Genomic DNA, 19,781 nt, shown 5'->3' on the forward strand with positions numbered 1-19,781 from the left:
AGCTTGGCCTCCCATTCATTTGATATTTAACAGTGGTGCGAAGGCAGTTCAGTAGAGAAAGTATGTTCTTTCAGCAAATGGAATTGGAATTCTTTCGGCAAATGGATTTCCATTTTTAAAATGAACCCTTAATTTTCATCATATATAAAAATTAACTTAAAATGGATCATAGTCCCCAAGCCCAGTTCTCCATCTCCAGCAACCCTCAGGGCCTGAGTGCATAATTCAGGTGAAATCACCATGCCCATCCACCGTTGTTGGCACCTAAGCACTCCTCCTGGGGGCCTAAAAACATGCTAACTCAACCTGCCACTACCACCGCAGCTAGCATTTATCCACAGACAGCACCTGTGGGCCTGGGGACTGGCCTGTCCAGCCCATCATAGCCATCAAACAGTAGCATAGATGGCTTGGGAACCAGAGTACTGCCACTGCTGCTGCCATCACCCATGCCATGCTCACTGCCCAGGGGCCTGAAGATCCTCCTACCTGCATAGCCCATCACTGTTACTGCTGGCAGTAACAAGCTGCTTAGAGGCCCTAAGCATTAATCCACCTGGATTCACTAACACTGGTGCCAACATATACCTTCCTGGGGCCCAAGGACAGGCATGCTCAGTCCACTGTTGCCACCACTAGGTCTAGAGGACTGGCCCACCTGGTGTCCCTCAGAAAAACTTCTCCACAGCTCCAACTAACAGTTTTCCCCTAAACCACTGAGGAAATCACAGACACCATGTGACATTTTACAAGTAAAGAAATCCTATAGAAACTACATTACAGCACATACGTAGAATCAAAGCCAAAGTGCCTTGGCCAGCCAACACAATAGGAACACATCTTCATGAAAAAATCCTCTTTGATGAAAGCAAATTCGAAAAATTGAAGAAGTAGCTGTTAGACCAGGTGCAAAGATGTCAGTGTAAGGACACAAGAAATGTGAAAAAGCAAGGAAGTATGGCACCTCCAAAGAAACACAGTAATTCTCCAGCAACAGATTCCAATGAAAAAGAAATTCATAAAGTTTCAGAAAAAGAGTTCAAAATAATGATATTAAAGAAGCTCAGTGAGATTCAAGAGAATTTTTAAAATACTAAGAAATAAGAAAAACTCAGGATATGAATGAAAAAATTAACAAGGGATAAATATTGTTCAAAATAAAACAAAACTCCACTCTATAACTTGGCCAAAGGAGATGCCAAATCAGAGTGGTTGTTCAGTAGCACCACCTTCTACCTTCTGCAGAACATTTGTTCCACTAGTTTCTTGGGTACAACCCCCTAGCCAGCCTTTCTATACTACTGGATATTTCCTTTGGGACCTTCCCCATTTGGGACAGGTGACTCTCTGATTGTTTTCTTCAACTGAGGCAAACCTGGGCATAAAGTGCCATCTGAGTGTTGAAAAGAAAGCAGCGGAGGGGGAAAAAGAAGATGGCATGGTAGGAGCAACTCAGGATTGCAGCTCTCAGTGAAGGCGCAGAGGGTGAGTCCAAGCCGCATTTCCAGATGGATCTTTGTTGCTCACAGAATGGGGAAATTCCAGGTGTAGGAGAGACATGGGACACCGGTGCAGCCCTTTTGGCTGGCGCGGCCGTTTTGGCCAGCGCTGCAGCGCAGCGGCACTCCGCACAAAACGCACTGGTCTGGGTGCCCTGTTAAACTGGCAATCTGAGATTTGGGAGGGCAGATTAGCATATCCATCTGATTAAACGGGACTTGGACAGTGAGCCAGACCAGGAGATTGCCGGGAAGCGACATTTGAGCCGGTGCAGTGGGTCGCTGCATGGGAAATCACACAGATCCCGGTGCCCTATCAGCAGGCAACTGAAACACCTGGGAGAAAGTCAACCGTTCAACTTAAAAAAAAAAAAGAAAAAGGGCTCTGAGGCAGGGAGCCAGGTGATCAGGCTCTGCGGGTCCCACCCCCAAAGGGACAAACAGAACGGCGATTCGAAATGCTCGGGGTTGAGAGTTTCACTGCGGGCACAGCTGAATCCAGGATGGTGCAGCTCGGTTGGGGAGGGGCATCCACCATTAACGAGGCATTCCGCCCCTACTGAGGTACACTCCCATTGCTGACCAGCCTGCCATTGCCGAGGCAACCCGCCATAACAGAGAGACTCTACCAACAGGGCGGAGCCCATGACAGCAAGGCAGAGCCCACGGCAGTAGGGCGGAGCCCACGGCAGCAGGGCGGAGCCCACAGCAACAGGCCTCGGCAGGCAAATAGTGACTAGACTGCCTCCTAGGTGGGCAGGACAGTGCAACAGATATTCATAAAGAAAGCCCTAACTCCCCGAGACAGAGCATCTGAGGAAAAAAAGGGGTTTTATAAGTTTTGCTGCAGCAGACTTAAATGCACCTGCCTAACAGCCCTGAATGAACAATGGAGCTCACAGCTCAGCACTTGAGCTCCTATAAAGTACAGACCGTCTCCTCAAACAGCTACCTGACCCCTGTATATCCAAAGAGTCACCTCAAAAAGGACTGACCAAACTGACTTTTAGCAGGCATCATTCTGGGACAAAGATAGCAGAAGAAGAAACTGGTAGCATCCCTCACTGTTCTGCGGCTGCTACAGGTGTACCCCAGACAAGCAGGGCCTGGAGTGGATCTCAGCAGTCATACAGCAGAGGGACTAGACTGTTAGAAGGAAAACTAAGTAACAGAAATACTTCATCATCAACAATCTGGGCGTCCACTCAGAGACCCAATCGAAAAGTCAGCAACTACTCAGACAACAGGTGGATAAATCCACAAAGATGGGAAGAAACCAGCGCAAAAAGGAGGAAAACACCCGAAACCAAAACACCTTGCCTCCTACAAAGGACCAAAACTTCTCACCAGCAAGGGAACAAAGCTGGACGGAGAATGAGTGTGACGAAATGACGGAATCAGACTTCAGAAGGTGGATAATGAGAAACTTCCTTGAGCTAAAAGAACATGTTCTAAATCAATGCAAAGAAACTAAGAACCTTGAAAAAAGATTTGAAAAAAAATTCGAGGACATGATAACAAGAATGGACAACGTAGAGAGGAATATGAATGAATTGAAGGAGCTGAAAAACACAACACGAGAACTTTGCGAAGCATGCACAAGTTTCAACAGCCAAATTGACCAAACAGAAGAAAAAATATCAGAAGTTGAAGATCAACTCAATGAAATAAAATTAGAAACCAAGATTAGAGAAAAAAGCGCAAAAAGGAATGAACAAAGTCTCCAAGAAATGTGGGACTATGTGAAGAGACCTAACCTACGTTTGATAGGTGTACCTGAATGTGACGAAGAGAATGAATGCAAGCTGGAAAATACTCTTCAGGATATTATCCAGGTAAATATCCCCAACCCAGCAAGGCAGGCCAATATTCAAGTACAGGAAATACAGAGAACACCACAGAGATATTCCACAAGAAGAGCAACTCCAAGGCACATAATCATCAGATTCACCAGGGGTGAAATGAAGGAGAAAATACTAAGGGCAGCCAGAGAGAAAGGTCGGGTCACCCACAAAGGGAAGCCCATCAGACTCACAGCAGATCTCTCGGCAGAAACTCTACAAGCCAGAAGAGAGTGGGGGCCAATATTCAACATCCTTAAAGAAAAGAACTTTCAACCCAGAATTTCATATCCAGCCAAACTGAGCTTCATAAGTGAAGGAAAAATAAAATCCTTTGTGAACAAGCAAGTACTCAGAGACTTTGTCACCACCAGGCCTGCTTTACAAGAGCTTCTGAAAGAGGCACTACACATAGAAAGGAACAACCAGTACCAGCCATTCCAAAAACATACCCAATGCTAAAGAGCATCAAAAAAATGAAGAATCTGCATCAACTAATGGGCAAAACAGCCAGCTAGCATCAAAATGTCAGTATCAAATTCACACATAACAATATTAACCCTAAATGTAAATGGGCTAAATGCACGAATCAAAAGACACAGACTGGCAAATTGGATAAAAAACCAAAACCCATTAGTGTGCTGTATCCAGGAAACCCATCTCACATGCACGGATACACAAAGGCTCAAAATAAAGGGATGGAGGAAGATTTACCAAGCAAATGGAGAGCAAAAAAAAGCAGGAGTTGCAATTCTCATCTCTGATAAAATAGACTTTAAAGCAACAAAGATCAAAAGAGACAAAGAAGGTCATTACATAATGGTAAAAGGATCGATACAACAAGAAGAGCTAACCATCCTAAATATATATGGATGCAATACAGGAGCACCCAGATATATAAGGCAGTTCTTAATGACTTACAAAGAGACTTAGACTCCCACACAATAATAGTGGGAGACTTCAACACTCCACTGTCAATATTAGACAGATCAACCAGACAGAAAATTAACAAGGATATCCAGGGCTTGAACTCAGACCAGGAACAAGCAAACCTAATAGACATTTACAGAACTCTCCACCCCAAATCCACAGAATATACATTCTTCTCAGCACCACATCACACCTACTCTAAAATTGACCACATAATTGGAAGTAAATCACTTGTCAGCAAATGCAAAACAACTGAAATCATAACAAACAGTCTCTCAGACCATAGTGCAATCAAGTTAGAACTCAGAATTCAGAAACTAACTCAGAACCGCACAGCTTCATGGAAACTGAAAAACTGGCTCTTGAATGTTGACTGGATAAACAATGAAATGAAGGCAGAAATAAAGAAGTTCTTCGAAACCAACGAGAACGAAGACACAACATACCAGAATCTCTGGGACACATTTAAAGCAGTCTCCAGAGGAAAATATATAGCAATAAGTGCCCACATGAGAAGAGTGGAGAGATCCAAAATTGACATCCTATCGTCAAAATTGAAAGCTAGAGGAGCAAGATCAAAGAAACTTAAAACCTCAGAAGACAAGAAATAACTAAGATCAGAGCAGAACCGAAGGAGATAGAGACACGAACAACCCTTCAAAAAATCAATAAATCCAAGAGCTGGTTTTTTGAAAAGATCAACAAAATAGACAGACCACCAGCCAGACTGATAAAGAAGAGAGAACAACCAAATAGATGCAATAAAAAATGATAAAGGGGAAATCACCACAGATTCCACAGAAATTCAAACCATCATCAGAGAATATTACAAACAACTCTATGCACATAAACCAGTAAACCTGGAAGAAATGGATAAATTCCCAGACACCTGTGTCCTCCCAAGCCTAAACCAGGAGGAAGACGAAACTATGAATAGACCAATAACAAGGTCAGAAGTCGAGGCAGCAATTAAGAGCCTACCACACAAAAAAAGCCCAGGTCCAGATAGGTTCACAGCCGAATTCTACCAGACACACAAAGAGGAGCTGGTACCATTCCTTCTGAAACTATTCCAAATAATCCAAAAGGAGGGAATCCATCCCAAATCGTTTTATGAGACCAATATCATCCTGATACCAAAACCTGGCAGAGACTCAACAAGAAAAGAAAACTTCAGGCCAATATTCATGATGTACATAGATTCAAAAACCTTCAATAAAATACTGGCAAACCGATTGCAACAGCACATCAAAAAACTTATCCATCATGATCAAGTAGGATTCATCCTGGGAATGCAAGGCTGGTTCAGCCTATGCAAGTCTATAAACATAATTCACCACATAAACAGAACCAAAAACAAAAACCACATGATTATCTCAATTGACGCAGAGAAGGCCTTTGACAAAATTCAACAGCCTTTATGCTAAAAACCCTCAATAAACTCGGTATTGATGGAACGTATCTCAAAGTAATCAAAGCTATTTATGACAAACCAACAGCCAATATCATACTGAATGAGCAAAAACTGGAAGCATTCCCTTTGAAATTGGCACTAGATAAGGATGCCCTCTCTCACCACTCCTATTCAATATAGTACTGGAAGTTCTAGCCAGAGAAATCAGGCAAGAAAAAGAAATAAAGGGTATTCAAATAGGAAAGGAGGAAGCCAAATTGTCTCTATTTGCAGACGACATGATAGTATACCTAGAAGACCCCATCGCCTCAGCCCAAAATCTCCTGAAACTGATAAGCAACTTCAGCAAAGTCTCAGGATATAAAATCAATGTGCAAAAATCACAAGCATTCCTCTACACCAATTATAGACTTAAAGAGAGCCCAATCAAGAAAGAACTGCCATTCACAATTGCTACAAAGAGAATAAAATACCTAGGAATACAACTAACAAGGAATGTAAAGGACCTCTTCAAGGAGAACTACAAACCACTGCTCAACGAAATAAGAGAGGTCACAAACAGATGGAGAAACATTCCATGTTCATGGTTAGGAAGAATCAATATTGTGAAAATGGCCATACTGCCCAAAGTAATTTACAGATTCAATGCTGTCCCCATCAAGCTACCAATGACCTTCACAGAATTGTAAAAAACGACCTTAAACTTCATATGGAACCAAAAGAGAGCCCGCATAGCCAAGTCAATTCTAAGTAAAAAGAACACAGCGGGAGGCATCACACTACCAGACTTCAAACTGTACTACAAGGCTACAGTAATCAAAACAGCATAGTACTGGTATCAAAATAGAGATATAGACCAATGGAACAGAACAGAGGCATCCGAGGCAACACAACATATTTACAACCATACAATCTTTGATAAACCTGACAAAAACAAGCAATGGGGAAAGGATTCCCTGTTTAACAAATGGTGTTGGGAAAACTGGCTAGCCATGTGCAGAAAGCAGAAACTGGACACCTTCCTGACAACTTACACTAAAATAAACTCCAGATGGATTAAAGACTTAAACATAAGACCTGGCACCATAAAAACCCTAGAAGAAAATCTAGGCAAAACCATTCAGGACATAGGCATAGGCAAGGACTTCATGACCAAGACACCAAAAGCATTGGCAACAAAAGCCAAAATAGACAAATGGGACCTAATCATACTCCACAGCTTCTGCACGGCAAAAGAAACAATCACTAAAGTAAATCAGCAACCAACAGAATGGGAAAAAATTTTTGCAGTTTACCCATCTGGCAAAGGGTTGATATCCAGAATTTACAAAGAACTCAAACAGATTTACAGGAAAAAAACAAACAAGCCCATTCAAAAATGGGCAAAGGATATGAATAGACACTTTACAAAAGAAGACATACATGAGGCTAACAAACATATGAAAAAATGCTCATCATCACTGGTCATTAGAGAGATGCAAATCAAAACCACATTGAGATACCATCTCACGCCAGTTAGAATGGCGATCATTAAAAAATCTGGAGACAACAGATGCTGGAAAGGATGTGGAGAAAAAGGAACACTTTTACACTGTTGGTGGGAGTGTAAACTAGTTCAACCATTGTGGAAGACAGTGTGGCGATTCCTCAAGGCTTTAGAAATAGAAATTCCATTTGACCCAGCAATCCCATTACTGGGTATATTTCACAAAGGACTATAAATCGTTCTACTATAAGGACACATGCACACGAATGTTCATTGCAGCACTGTTTACAATAGCAAAGACCTGGAACCAACCCAAATGCCCATCGATGATAGACTGGACTGGGAAAATGTGGCACATATACACCATGGAATATTATGCAGCAATCAAAAATGATGAGTTTGTGTTCTTTGTAGGGAGGGACATGGATGAACCTGGAGAACATCATTCTCAGCAAACTGACACAAGAACAGAAAATGAAATACCGCATATTCTCACTCATAGGCGTGTGAGGAAATATGAGAACACATGGACACAGGGAAGGGAGTACTACACACTGGGGTCTATTGGGGGGAATAGGGGAGGGACAGCAGGTGGGGAGCTTGGGAGAGATAGCCTGGGGAGAAATGCCAAATGTGGGTGAAGGGGAGGAAGGCAGCAAAACACACTGCCATGTGTGTACCTATGCAACTATCTTGCATGTTCTGCACATGTATCCCAGAACCTAAAATGCAATTAAAAAAAAAAGAAAAGAAAGCAGCGACCCAAGAAAATTAACTGGTAAATTATGAAGAATCTCTAATCAAACATATGCAATAAATATCAAAGTAAGTCAGACAGAGAAGACTGGAATAAATAATCCTTTAATGCAAAGATAGACATACAACTACACAGCAAACAGGGAACCATTATCTCCTCAAACAGACAAACCAAGGAATCAGTGTCTGACCCTAATGAGACAGTACTATGTGAACTCTCTGACCTAGAATTCAAAGAAACTCAGTGATCTCCGAGATAACACAGAAAAGCAATTAAAAATATAAAAGCATAAATTTAATATAGAAATATGACAAAGATTGAAATAATTTTTTACATCAAACAAATCTTGGAACTGAGAAATATGTTTGCTGACCTGAAAATTTTGTTAGAAACTCTCAACAACAGAATAGATCAAGCTGAGGAAAGAATCAGTGAGCTCAAAGACAGGCTACTTGAAAATACACGTCAGAGAAAACATAATGAATAAGAATAAAGATCACCTACAAGATATAGAAAATTACCTTACAGAATAGGGGGAAATATTTGCAAGCTATTAACTTGACAGCAAATGAAACAATCAAAAAAGCGAAAAGACAACTGACAGAATGGGAGAATATATTTGCAAGCTATCTATCTGACGAGAGATTAATACCAGAATATATAAGCTCAAACAACTCAGCCAAAAGAAAAGATAAACAACTTGCTTTAAAAATGGGTAAAAGGGCCCAGCACAGTGGCTCGCACCTGTAATCCCAACACTTTGGGAGGCCAAGTCAGGTGGAGCATATGAGGTCAGGAGTTCGAGACCAGCCTAGCCAACATGATAAAACACTGTTCTTACTGTAAATACAAAAGTTAGCTGGGCATGATGGTGGGCACCTGTAATCCTGGCTACTAGGGAGGCTGAGGCAGGAGAATTGCTTGAACCCACGAGGTGCAGGTTGCAGTGAGCTGTGATTATGCCATCGCACTCCACTCCAGCCTGGGCAACAAAAGTGAAAACACCATCTCAAAAAAAAAGATTAAAAGATCTGAATAGATGTTTCTTAAAAGAGGACATACAAATGGATAACAGGTATATGAAAAAATACTCAGCATTACTGATTATCAGAGAAATGCAAGTCAAAACCACAAAGGGATGTCATCTCACCCCCGTTAAAGTGGCTTTTGTCAAAAGACGGAATAACAGATGCTGGTGAGGATATGGAGAAAGATGAACTGAAAAACATTATTCAAGGTCCCATTCTCTCTGAGCTGAGTTCTCTACGTTCTCCAAACTAATATTTTAAGTAAATCTTTTTTAGTATATTAAAGTCAAGGCCTACAGAAGGTCTCATCTTACCACATTGGCAAAATAGTCATTATTAATATAGCATTTGTTTTTAGGAGTCTAGAAAAGTTTCCTTTTCTGAAATTCACTTTTTCTCTCCTCCATATAATGTTTGAAATAAATTTCTGCAGATTAAGGTCTACATCTTCAGTTTGCTAAATTAATCTAGGGATGGTCTCAGGAATCTGTGTTTAAAAAAAAAAAACACGGCCAGGTGCAGTGGCTCACACCTGTAATCACAGCCCTGGGAGGCTGAGGTGGGTGGATCATGAGGTCAGGAGATCAAGATCATCCTTGCCAACATGGTGAAACTTTTCTAGTAAAAGTACAAAAATTAGCCAGGCATGGTGGCATGCACCTATAGTCCCAGCTACTCAGGAGGCTGAGGCAGGAAAATTGTTTGAACCCAAGATTTGAAGGCTGCAGTGAGCCAATATTGTACCACTGCACTCCAGCCTGGGTGACAGTGCAAGACTCTGTCTCAAAAAAAAAAAAAAAAAAAGAATTCAACAAGTGACTACTGATCATTCAGGCTTAGAAACTACTGAATTGGGGTAGTTTCTGACCCCATCTTTTAAAAACAGATAAAATCTTAATAAAACCTAAATAAATAAATAAATATTTTATCTTTTCATACCTCTACTCAGACTTCACCAAGGTGTATATATGCAGATTTTATCAAAAGTCTTAGCAGAATACTTTTTCACATGCCATTGTCTGCTGTCTCTCACTACTACAGTTGATCTTTTCACTCTCTAAAGGAAAGTAGGGTATTATGGAGCTAATTTTATTAGGAGACTACTATGTGCCAGACATTTTACAAGAGCTCACTATTTAATTCTCATGGATGATAAAAATGAGGTTAGAGGTGGTAACTAACTTGTTCAAGGATGTAGCTAATAATTAGTAGGACTGAGGTTTGTGCTTGGCTTTAAAACAAGGGTGTTTTTCTTTTTCAACATATTTGTATAAATTTAAAGGCTACAAGTGCACTTTTGTTAAATGGATATATTGAGTAGGAATAAATTCTGGGCTTTTAGTGTAACCATCACTCAAGTAGTATACATGGCACACATTAATTAATTTCTCATCCCTCAACTCCTTCCCATCCCCTACCCTTCTGAGTCTCCAGTGACCATTATTCCACACTCTGTCCATGTGTACACATTATTTGGCTCTTACTTATAAGTGAGAACATGCATTATTTTACTTGTTTCTGCGTTGTTTCACTTAACAACATGGATGGCCTCCAGTTCCATCCATGTTGATGCAAAAGACATGATTCCATTCTCTGTTATGGCCGAATAGTATTCCATTGTGTGTGTGTATGTGTGTATTTACCATATTTTATTCAGTCATCCATAGATGGACGCTAAGGTTGATTACATATATTTGCTATTGTGAATAGTGCTACAATAAATATTTGAGTACAAGTATCTTTTTAATATGATGATTACTTTTCCTGTGGGTGTTTACCCAGTAGCTGGATTGCTGGATTGAATGGCAGTTCTATTTTTAGTTCTTTGGGAAATCTCCATACTATTTTCCATAGAGGTTGTACTAATTTGCATTCCCACCAACAGTGTATAAGCATTCCTTTTTTCCACATACTCATCAACATCTATTATTTTTTGGCTTTTTAATAATAGCCATTCTGTTGGCATAAGATAGTATCTTGTTGTGACTTTAATTTACATTTCTCTGATAATTAATGATGTTGAGCATTTTTTCATATGCTTGTTGGTTATTTGTGGGTCTTCTTTTAAGAAATATCTATTCATGTCTTTAGCTGGTTTTTTAATGGGGCTATGTAGTATTTTGTTATGGTTGTTTTTGAGTTGTTTGAGTTCCTTGTAAATCCTGGATATTAGTCTTTGTAGGATTCATAGTTTGCAACAATTTTCTCCCAATCTGCAGGTTGTCTGCTTACCTTTTTGATTATTTCCTTTGCTATGTGGAAGCTTTTTAGTTTAATATAGTTCCATATGTCTGTTTTTGTTTTTGTTGCTTATGCTTTCGAAGTCTCATTATGAATTATTTGCCTAGACATATGTCAAGAAGAGTTTTCCCTAGGTTTTCTAATAGAATTTTTACCGTTTCAGATCACAAATTTAAATCCTTGTCTTTATCTGATTTTTTACATGATGAGAGACAAGGGTTCAGGTTCATTCTTCTATGTATGGCAATCAAATTTCCCCAACACCATTTATTGAAAAAGATGTCTTTTCCCCAGTGTATGTTCTTGTTATCATTGTCAAAGATCAGTTGGCTATAGATATAACTGGGTTATATATTTTCTGGGTTCTCTATTCTTTTACATTGATCTATGTGTCTGTTTTTATGCCAGTACCATGCTGTTTGGATTATTATAGCCTTGCAGTATAATTTGAGGTCAAGAAATGTGCTCTCTCTAGCTTTGTTCTATTTGCTTACGATTGCTTCTGCTATTCAGGCTGTTGTTGTTGTTGTAGTTGTTGTTCCATATGAATTTTAGGATGGTTTTTTCTCATTCTGTGAAAAATAATGTTGGCATTTTGATAGAAATTGCATTGAATCTGTAGATTGTTTTGGCAGTATTCTCATTTTTTTTATATTAATTCTTCTGATTCATGAACATGAAGTGTTTTTCGATTAGTTTGTGTCACCTGCAATTTCTTTCATCAGTGTTTTGCAGTTTTTCTTCTTTCACCTCCTTGGTTAACTATATTCCTAGGTATTTTGTTTTATTTTTTTAGCTATTGTAAATGGGATTACCTTCTTGATTTGGTTTTCAGCTTGATTGTTATTGGTGTATAGAAATGACACTCATTTCTGAATGTTGATTTTGTATTCTGAAACCTTACTGAATTCAGTTATCAAGCCTAAGTATTTTTTGGAGGACCCTTTACGGTTTTCTAGGTTTAAGATCATATTGTCAGTGAACAGAAATAATTTGACTTCCTCTTTTCCAACTTGGTTGCCTTTTATTTCTTACTTTTGCCTGATTGCTCTGGCTAAGACTTCCAGCACTTAGTTGAATAAGAGTGGTGAAAGTGGGTACTCTTGTCTTTATTCCAGTTCTTAGGGGAATTGTTTTCAACTCTTCCCCATTCAATATGATATTGGCCATAGGTTTGTTGCATATGGCCTTTATTATTTTGAGGTATGTTTTTCCTACTATTACTAGTTTATTGAGAGCTTTTATCATGAGGGGTTGTTAAATTTCATCAAATGCTTTTTTTACATCTATTGAAATGATTATGTAATTTTTGTTTTTAATTTTGTTTATGTAATGAATCACATTTATTTGAGCCATCCTTCTATATGTTGTATATGTTGAGCCATCCTTGCATCCCAGGAATACAACCCACTTGGTCATGGTGTGTTATGTTTTTGATGTGCTGTTGGATTCAGTTGGCTAGGATTTGTTGAGGATTTTGCATCTATCTTTACCAGGGATATTGGTGTATAGTTTTTATTTGTTTGTTTGTTTGTGCTCTTGTCAGATTTTGGTGTCAGAGTAATACTGGCTTCATGGAGTGTGCTAGGGAAGATTCTCTCTGGCTCAGTTTTTTGGGAACACTTTCAGTAAAATTGGAACCAGTTCTTTTTTGTATGTTTGGTAGAATTTGTGAGTACATCTTGACCTAGGCTTTTGTGTGTGTGGAGGATTTTTGTTATTGGTCTGTTCAGGACATCTAGTTCTACATGGTTCAGTCTTAGGAGGTTCTATATGTCCAGGAATGTATCCATTTCCTCTAGGTTTTCTAGTTTGTGAGTGTATGGTAGAGTCTGATGATCTTTTGTATTTCTGTGGTATCAGATACAATGTTTTCTTCATTTCTCATTATGTTTATTTAGCTATTCTTTCTTTTTGGCTAGTCTATATAGCAATTTATCAACTGGTTTGTCTTTTCAAAGAACTGACTTTTCAATTCACTAATCCTTTTGTTTAGTTTGGTCTCCATATCATTTCATTTTACTCTGATCTTTGTTATTTATTTTCTTCTGCTAGCTTTGGGTTTGTTTTTTTTTCTTGTTTTTCTAGTTCCTGGAAGTACAATGTTAAGGTGTTAATTTGTAATCTTTCTATTTTTTGTTGTTGTCATTGTTTTGATGTAGGCATTTGAAGCTGTAAATCTCCCTTTTAGCACTGCTTTGGCTGTATCCCAGAGGTTTTGGTATATTCTGTCTCCGTTTTCATTTGTTTCCATTTTTAAAAAATTATTTCTTAATTGTGTCATTGACCCAAAGATTATTCAGGAGTGTGTTAATTTCATGTATTTATATAGTTTTGAGAATTCCTCTTGATGTTGATTTCTAATTTTACTCCATTGTGTTCTGAGAAAATACTTGATGTGATTTCAATTTTTTTCAAATTTATTGAGGCTAGTTTTGTGATCTAACATATGGTCTATTCGGGAGAGTGTTTCATGTGCTGATGAGAAGAATATATATTCTAAGATGTTGGATAGAATGTTTTATCAGTGTCTGTTAGGTCCATTTGGTCTAAAGTCCAATTTAACTCCTGTGTTTCTTTCTTGATTTTCTCTCTCAGTGATCTGTCTAGAGCTGTGACTGGGGTGTTCAAGTCTCCCAATATTATTGTATTGCGTTCTATATCTTTCTTTAGTTTTAGTAACATTTGTTTTATGAATCTGGGTGCTCCAGTCTTGAATATGTATGTATTTAATATTATTATATCATTTTGTTGAATTTTTATCATTCTTTATCATTAGGTAATGACCTTTGTCTTTTTTTTTTACTGTTTTTGATTTAAAGTTGGTTTAATTTGTTATAAGTATAGCTACTGCTACTTGCTTTTAGTTTTAATTTTCATAGAATATCATTTTCCACCCCTTTATCTTTTTTTTTTTTTTTCTCTTTTGAGGTGGGGTCTTGCTCTGTCATTCAGGCTGGAATTCAGTGGCATGATCTCAGCTCACTGCAACCTCCACCTCCCAGGTTCAAACAATTCTCCTGCCTCCTGAGTAACTGGGATTACAGGTGTACACCACTATACCTGGCTAATGTTTGTATTTTTAGTAGAGATGGGTTTTCACCATGTTGTTCAGGCTGGTCTTGAACTCCTTACCTCGTGATCCTACTGCCTCAGCCTCCCAAAGTGCTGGGATTACAACACTTTGAGCTGTAATCCACCACATGAGCCACCACACCCTTTATCTTTAGTCTATGTGTCTTTACCAGTAAGTTGAGTTTCTTGTAGACAGCATATAGTTGGTTCATTTTTAAAATCCATTCTGCCTATCTATATCTTTTAAGTGGAATATTTAATTCACTTCCATTTAAGGTTAATATTGATACATGAGATTTTCTTCCTGTCATGATGTTATCACTAGTTGTTTTATGGATTCTTTGTTGCTTCATTTTTTTTCTTCTGTGTCTTTGTGATTTGGTTCAGTTTTGTTTTTTTTTATGCTATGCTACCTCTAGGCTTGCAGAACAACTAAGGTTATCCCTAATAATTTCTACTGGCCCATTTGCTCCTAAATTTATTTGCCTCTTTATCCTTGGACATAAGCAGAAATATTTTTTAAAAATACGTTATCCACTGGCATATAGTATACCTCCATTTTAACAAAATCATGACCATCTTTTCCTAACTAGAAGATTTTTTAGTGGTGAGTCCCCTGCTTGCCTCTTGCAAGTGGGGTTTTTACTAATTTTGCTAATTGACTTACACTGTAATTTTTTTTTTTTGAGACAAGGTCTTGCTCTGTCACCCAGGCTGGTATACAGTGGCATTATTTTGGCTCACTGAAGCCATGAACTCCTGGGCTCACGTGATCCTCTGGCCTCAACCTCCCAAGTAGCTGGGACTAGAAGTGTGTGCCACTACACCCAGCTAATTTAATAATTTTTTTATAGAGAAGGGGTCTCACTATGTTGCACAGACTGGTCTCAAATTCCTGGGCTCAAGTAATTTCCTGCCTTAGCCTCCCAAAGTGCTGGGATTAAAGGCATGAACCACTGTTCTGGCTGACTTATACCGGAATCTAGTTAGTAACCATTCTTCACTTAGATCAATTATAAATTTATTTCTAATACACGATTTAAGAGTTACTCAGAGCAATCTTATTTATATTAGGCATTTTTTTCTCCTCAAAATATCACATACTCTTTGACCTTAGTTTCCCCTAAAATGATGGGGTTTCTAAGTTTCCCTCTATCTTTAATATTCAGTGGAGCTTTTCATCTAGTATACAAGTGGCCAACAAACATATGAAAATAATGTTCAGTACAACTAATCATCAGAGAAGTACAAATCAAAGCCACAGTGAGATATCATCTCACACTAGTCAGAATGGCTGTTATTTAAAAGTCAAAGAATAACAGATGCTGGTAAGGTTGTGGAAAAAAGAGAACACTTATACACTGTTGGTAGGAATGTAAATTAGTTCAACTACTGTGGAAAGCAGTTTGGAGATTTCTCAGAGAACTTGGAACTACCATTTAACCTAGCAAATTACTGGGTATATACCCAGTAATATAAAGGATATAAAGGAAAATAAATTGTTCTACCAAAAAGACATGCATTTGTGTGCTAATTGAAGCAATATTCATGATAGCAAAGACATTAAATCAGCCAAGGTGCCCATCAGTGGTGAATTGGATAAATAAGATGTAGTACACATATATTATGGAATACTAGGCAGCCATAAACAAGAACAAAATCATGTCCTTTGTAGCAACATGAATGCAGCTGGAGACCGTTATTCTGGGCAAATTAATGCAGAAACAGAAAATCAAATACCACATGTTCTCACTTATAATTGGGAGTGAAACATTGGGTACATGTGATCATAAAGATGGGAATAATAGATACTGAGACTTCTAGACAGGGGAGAGAGGGAGGAGGGCAAGAGCTGAAAAACTCTCTGTTGAGTACTGTGCTTACTACATGGGTGATGGGATGATTCATACCCCAAATCTCAGCATCATGCAATATACTCATGTAGTAAACCTGCACATATGTCATTTGAATCTAAAATAAAAGTTGAAATTATATTTTGTTAAGTTTGTCATTTTGGGCACATATTTCCATATGACGAATATTAGAATGGGTATTAGGTTTCTAAGCTAATTTATAAAAGCTCCAGAACAAGTAGTATACATAAAATATAGTCCAAATAGAATGTTATTCAACTATGTCTAATCACAATTTATAATATAGTTTATAATATAGCCCTGAAGCAACTCTCACCCCACTTTTCTACCCTATCCTCCAGCAGTTTATGGAAGGACAAGAGGCTATATTAGAGAGATAAATTAAATCCAAGTGTCAGAAATTCCACATTAACATGAAAGTGGCTTAATCTGCACAACATCTAGATCTCTGCTGCCCAGTATGGTAGCTACTAGCTACTTTTGCTATTTAAATTTAAATTAGTTAAATAAAATTAAACATTTCTTCAGTCACATTAGCAACATTTCAAATACTCAAAAACCACATGTAACTAATGGCTACCTCATTGAACAGAGCAGATATAGAACATTTTATTAACATAGAAAATTTTGGGCAGTACTAATCTAGCACTGAACTTCCCTATGCCTTCTTCTTACTGCAATGAAGGCAGCATATTATACTTTTATGTCATTGTGTTTAGTTCTTTTGTGAGAACGAATAAGTTTAAATTGGATTCGTTTGCAGTAGCCATATCAATTTTAATAAAAAATTTTCTTTACCTGAGTTTGAAAACTTTCTTTTGATAGCTTTTAATGTTTGGTAGTGGTGTTTTGTGATGAAAACAGAAATTATTCATCTTTGGTGTCTGTAGAGATAACTTTGAAAAAATACTTTGTAGGCAACTGAAATTTTACTACAGAATGGAGCAAACCCTAATCAAAAAGATAAAAAACAGAAGAGTGCTTTGGATGAAGCAGATGATGAAAAAATGAAAGAATTACTAAAATCTTATGGTGCTATTCAGACCAATAATAGAGATGAGAGTGATGGTATAGTCAATGGTATGTATGTCAATATTGCTGCTATTTTATATAGAGATATATCTCTGCTTAGGAAAATCTTCTGATTTGTTGTATAAATTGTTTCATAAGTGGGATAGATGTGTTCTACATTCGTTAAACTCTTCAAAAGCCATTATTTATTTTTAGAAATTAGCATTTAAAATAGGGTTTAATTTATAGATTATATGATCCTATTAGATGTTGAAATGAAACCTATAGCATTCATCAATCAAACATAACTCTCCCTAACATTGGGTGTGAGGTAGAGATGTAATTGAAGCCATGCAGATCAGTTTATTTGTAGTAGGGCTTGAAAAAGGTGATATTATGCTGAAGATTTTGTGACTAAGATTTCATCACTTCAAAATTTGTAATGATTCATACATCAATTGGATTAATGCTAATTTTTAAAGAATCTAGTATTCTAGTATACTAATTTGTTAAAGGAAAAATACTTGTATATGTATAATATATATAACAGTGAAAAGAATATTTCAAGGAAATGTACAGTCAGGCAAAATTTTATGAACCATTTTTAGCAATACTTTATATTTTAGTTAGTATTTAGGTGAGGGAATTGTTCTTCCTTTTCCCTCATGCTCAAACCTTGACTCGTAGAAGAAGATACTCAGGAATATATTTATATTCTCGCCATGAGAGAGAATGCTGGGGAAAGCAACTGTGTCACACACTTCTCCCCTAGCCTACCAACATCCTTACCAACTGTTGATTTTCAAAGAAGAATTACTGATATAATTGGTCACAGTGAAGGATATTCGTTGTGTTATATTTCACCAGTGGGCTAGATCATGGATAGGTGAAGGTCAAGAGTGATACAAATTTTATCATTTCATTGCCTCTTACCATATAGTAAGTCTATAGGGTCAAGGCCTTTCTTAGAGACCCAGCCATTTCACTCTCCCTCTTCACAGCTATACCTGAAAGTTCCCATGATTTAGATTGCTCAGTTTATCAGGGAAGCCTTGCATTTGGAGTTGTTGATAAATCTGTTATAAAGTGATAGATATATTCTCAAATATCTATTGTTTCTTGTTTCCTTGATCAGGTACCCCAGAAGGATGAAGAATATAGGGTACAATGATAATACAGAGAAAGGGAATCCAGAATAGGAGTAGAGTCCACTTTACAGAGGCAATTAATGAAGTCTCAGTGCTTAAGAACATGGACTTTGGAGTCAGATGAGATCTGGCTTCAGTTCTAGCTATGAAATTGGGCAACTTCCTGAACCTCTCTCAGCCTCACTTCCCTGTTCTGTAAAATGGATATAATAAACTATCTATTTTATAGGTTCATATGAAGATTAAATAAGATGATTTATGGAAAGTTTTTGGCACCCAGCATGTGACAAGTGCTCAGTAAATGTTAGCCATAAATAGTCAATGATGATGATGAGTGCTGTTTAAGATATTATAATATTTGTAGACTTGATGTATCCTTCCTATCCCATCACATTAAAACTGAAAAATGAAGCTATATTTTTACACGTTCTTGTTATATTTTCTAATTTTACTTTTTAAAGAAAAAATTCCTGCTGTTCGGTCTAAAAGACATAAACAGTGTTTTTGTGATGATGGCAAACCTGTTGATTCACCTTCCCTCTCATACCAAGAAAGACCAAGAGAAAGCCTTTCTGCAGTGAGTAAAGTTAAAATTACTTCATTCTTCATCTTAGACAATGCCATTCTTTGAGCTAGCCAGTTAGTTATTGACTAATGGCAGTACTGTCCATTTTAATGATACAAGGATTGAAATTTTTTATCATAAAAGATAAGATAGCTAACAGAATGGGCCCAGAAGTTATGCTGTGTGGTTAACTTTTAATTATCTGCTTTGAATACAGAACTATGGAGTAGTTGCTGTCCTTTAAACCTAGTTTGAGTTCTTTGGCTACTTCTTGTCCATAGACACTGCCACTGTCATAAATGTGTCTTCACTCACTTCCATAAGTGTCTAGGAGATACAGGATGTAGAAAAGATTCTGGAATCCAAACAGAGAAGAGGATTAAGCAGCCTGGTTTAGCTGTTCTCAATGCCATATGGTTTACAGTAATATAATTTGCTTTAAAACCCACCATGTGAAGGTAGCTTTTGAAAAAAGAACATAGAAGTTGCTTAATAAAATAGACATTGATTGATGGATGTTCTTAGTTTGACAAAAACGCAAAGCTTAAATAGACACAAAATCTTAATCAAGGGAGCATCCTCACTGAAACATTATTTTGGATAAGTCTTGGCCCATGGTGTGCAAGACTGAGTACATCCACAATATGAGCAAAGCAGAAAGAAAAGTTGGTACCAAAAGATGTTTTCTTTATCCTTATCTGTGGATAGAGCTTAGTCTGGGCACAAGTTCTGGCCTTTTGTTTGCTTTTATAACCATAAATCATTCACTGTATAAAGCAGTAAACCTTAGTGGGTTTTTTTTGCTTGTTTTTTATATTTGTATTTTATAGTTTCACTGTGATGCATTTAATAAATGACAGTAGAAAGATTGCTTTACCAAATAAGTAGATGACTTTATTACATACATTTTTT

The 19,781-nt window shown here is 37.6% G+C and overlaps 1 protein-coding gene across 9 annotated transcripts in view; it reads left to right on the forward strand.

Annotated features, from left to right (window-relative positions):
* The window catches only part of ANKRD31 (ankyrin repeat domain 31), a 211,792-nt gene that overhangs the window by 136,562 nt on the left and 55,449 nt on the right, over positions 1–19,781 (forward strand). For all 9 annotated transcript variants that reach the window (XM_078365333.1, XM_078365334.1, XM_035291395.3 and 6 more), the window contains 2 exons: positions 17,063–17,225; positions 18,766–18,881. In XM_078365333.1, coding sequence (XP_078221459.1) covers positions 17,063–17,225; positions 18,766–18,881 — 279 coding nt within the window. The remainder of the gene's footprint in view (positions 1–17,062; positions 17,226–18,765; positions 18,882–19,781) is intronic.

Source organism: Callithrix jacchus, chromosome 2 (assembly GCF_049354715.1).
Source record: "Callithrix jacchus isolate 240 chromosome 2, calJac240_pri, whole genome shotgun sequence".
In the NCBI taxonomy this organism is placed as follows: domain Eukaryota; kingdom Metazoa; phylum Chordata; class Mammalia; order Primates; family Cebidae; genus Callithrix; species Callithrix jacchus.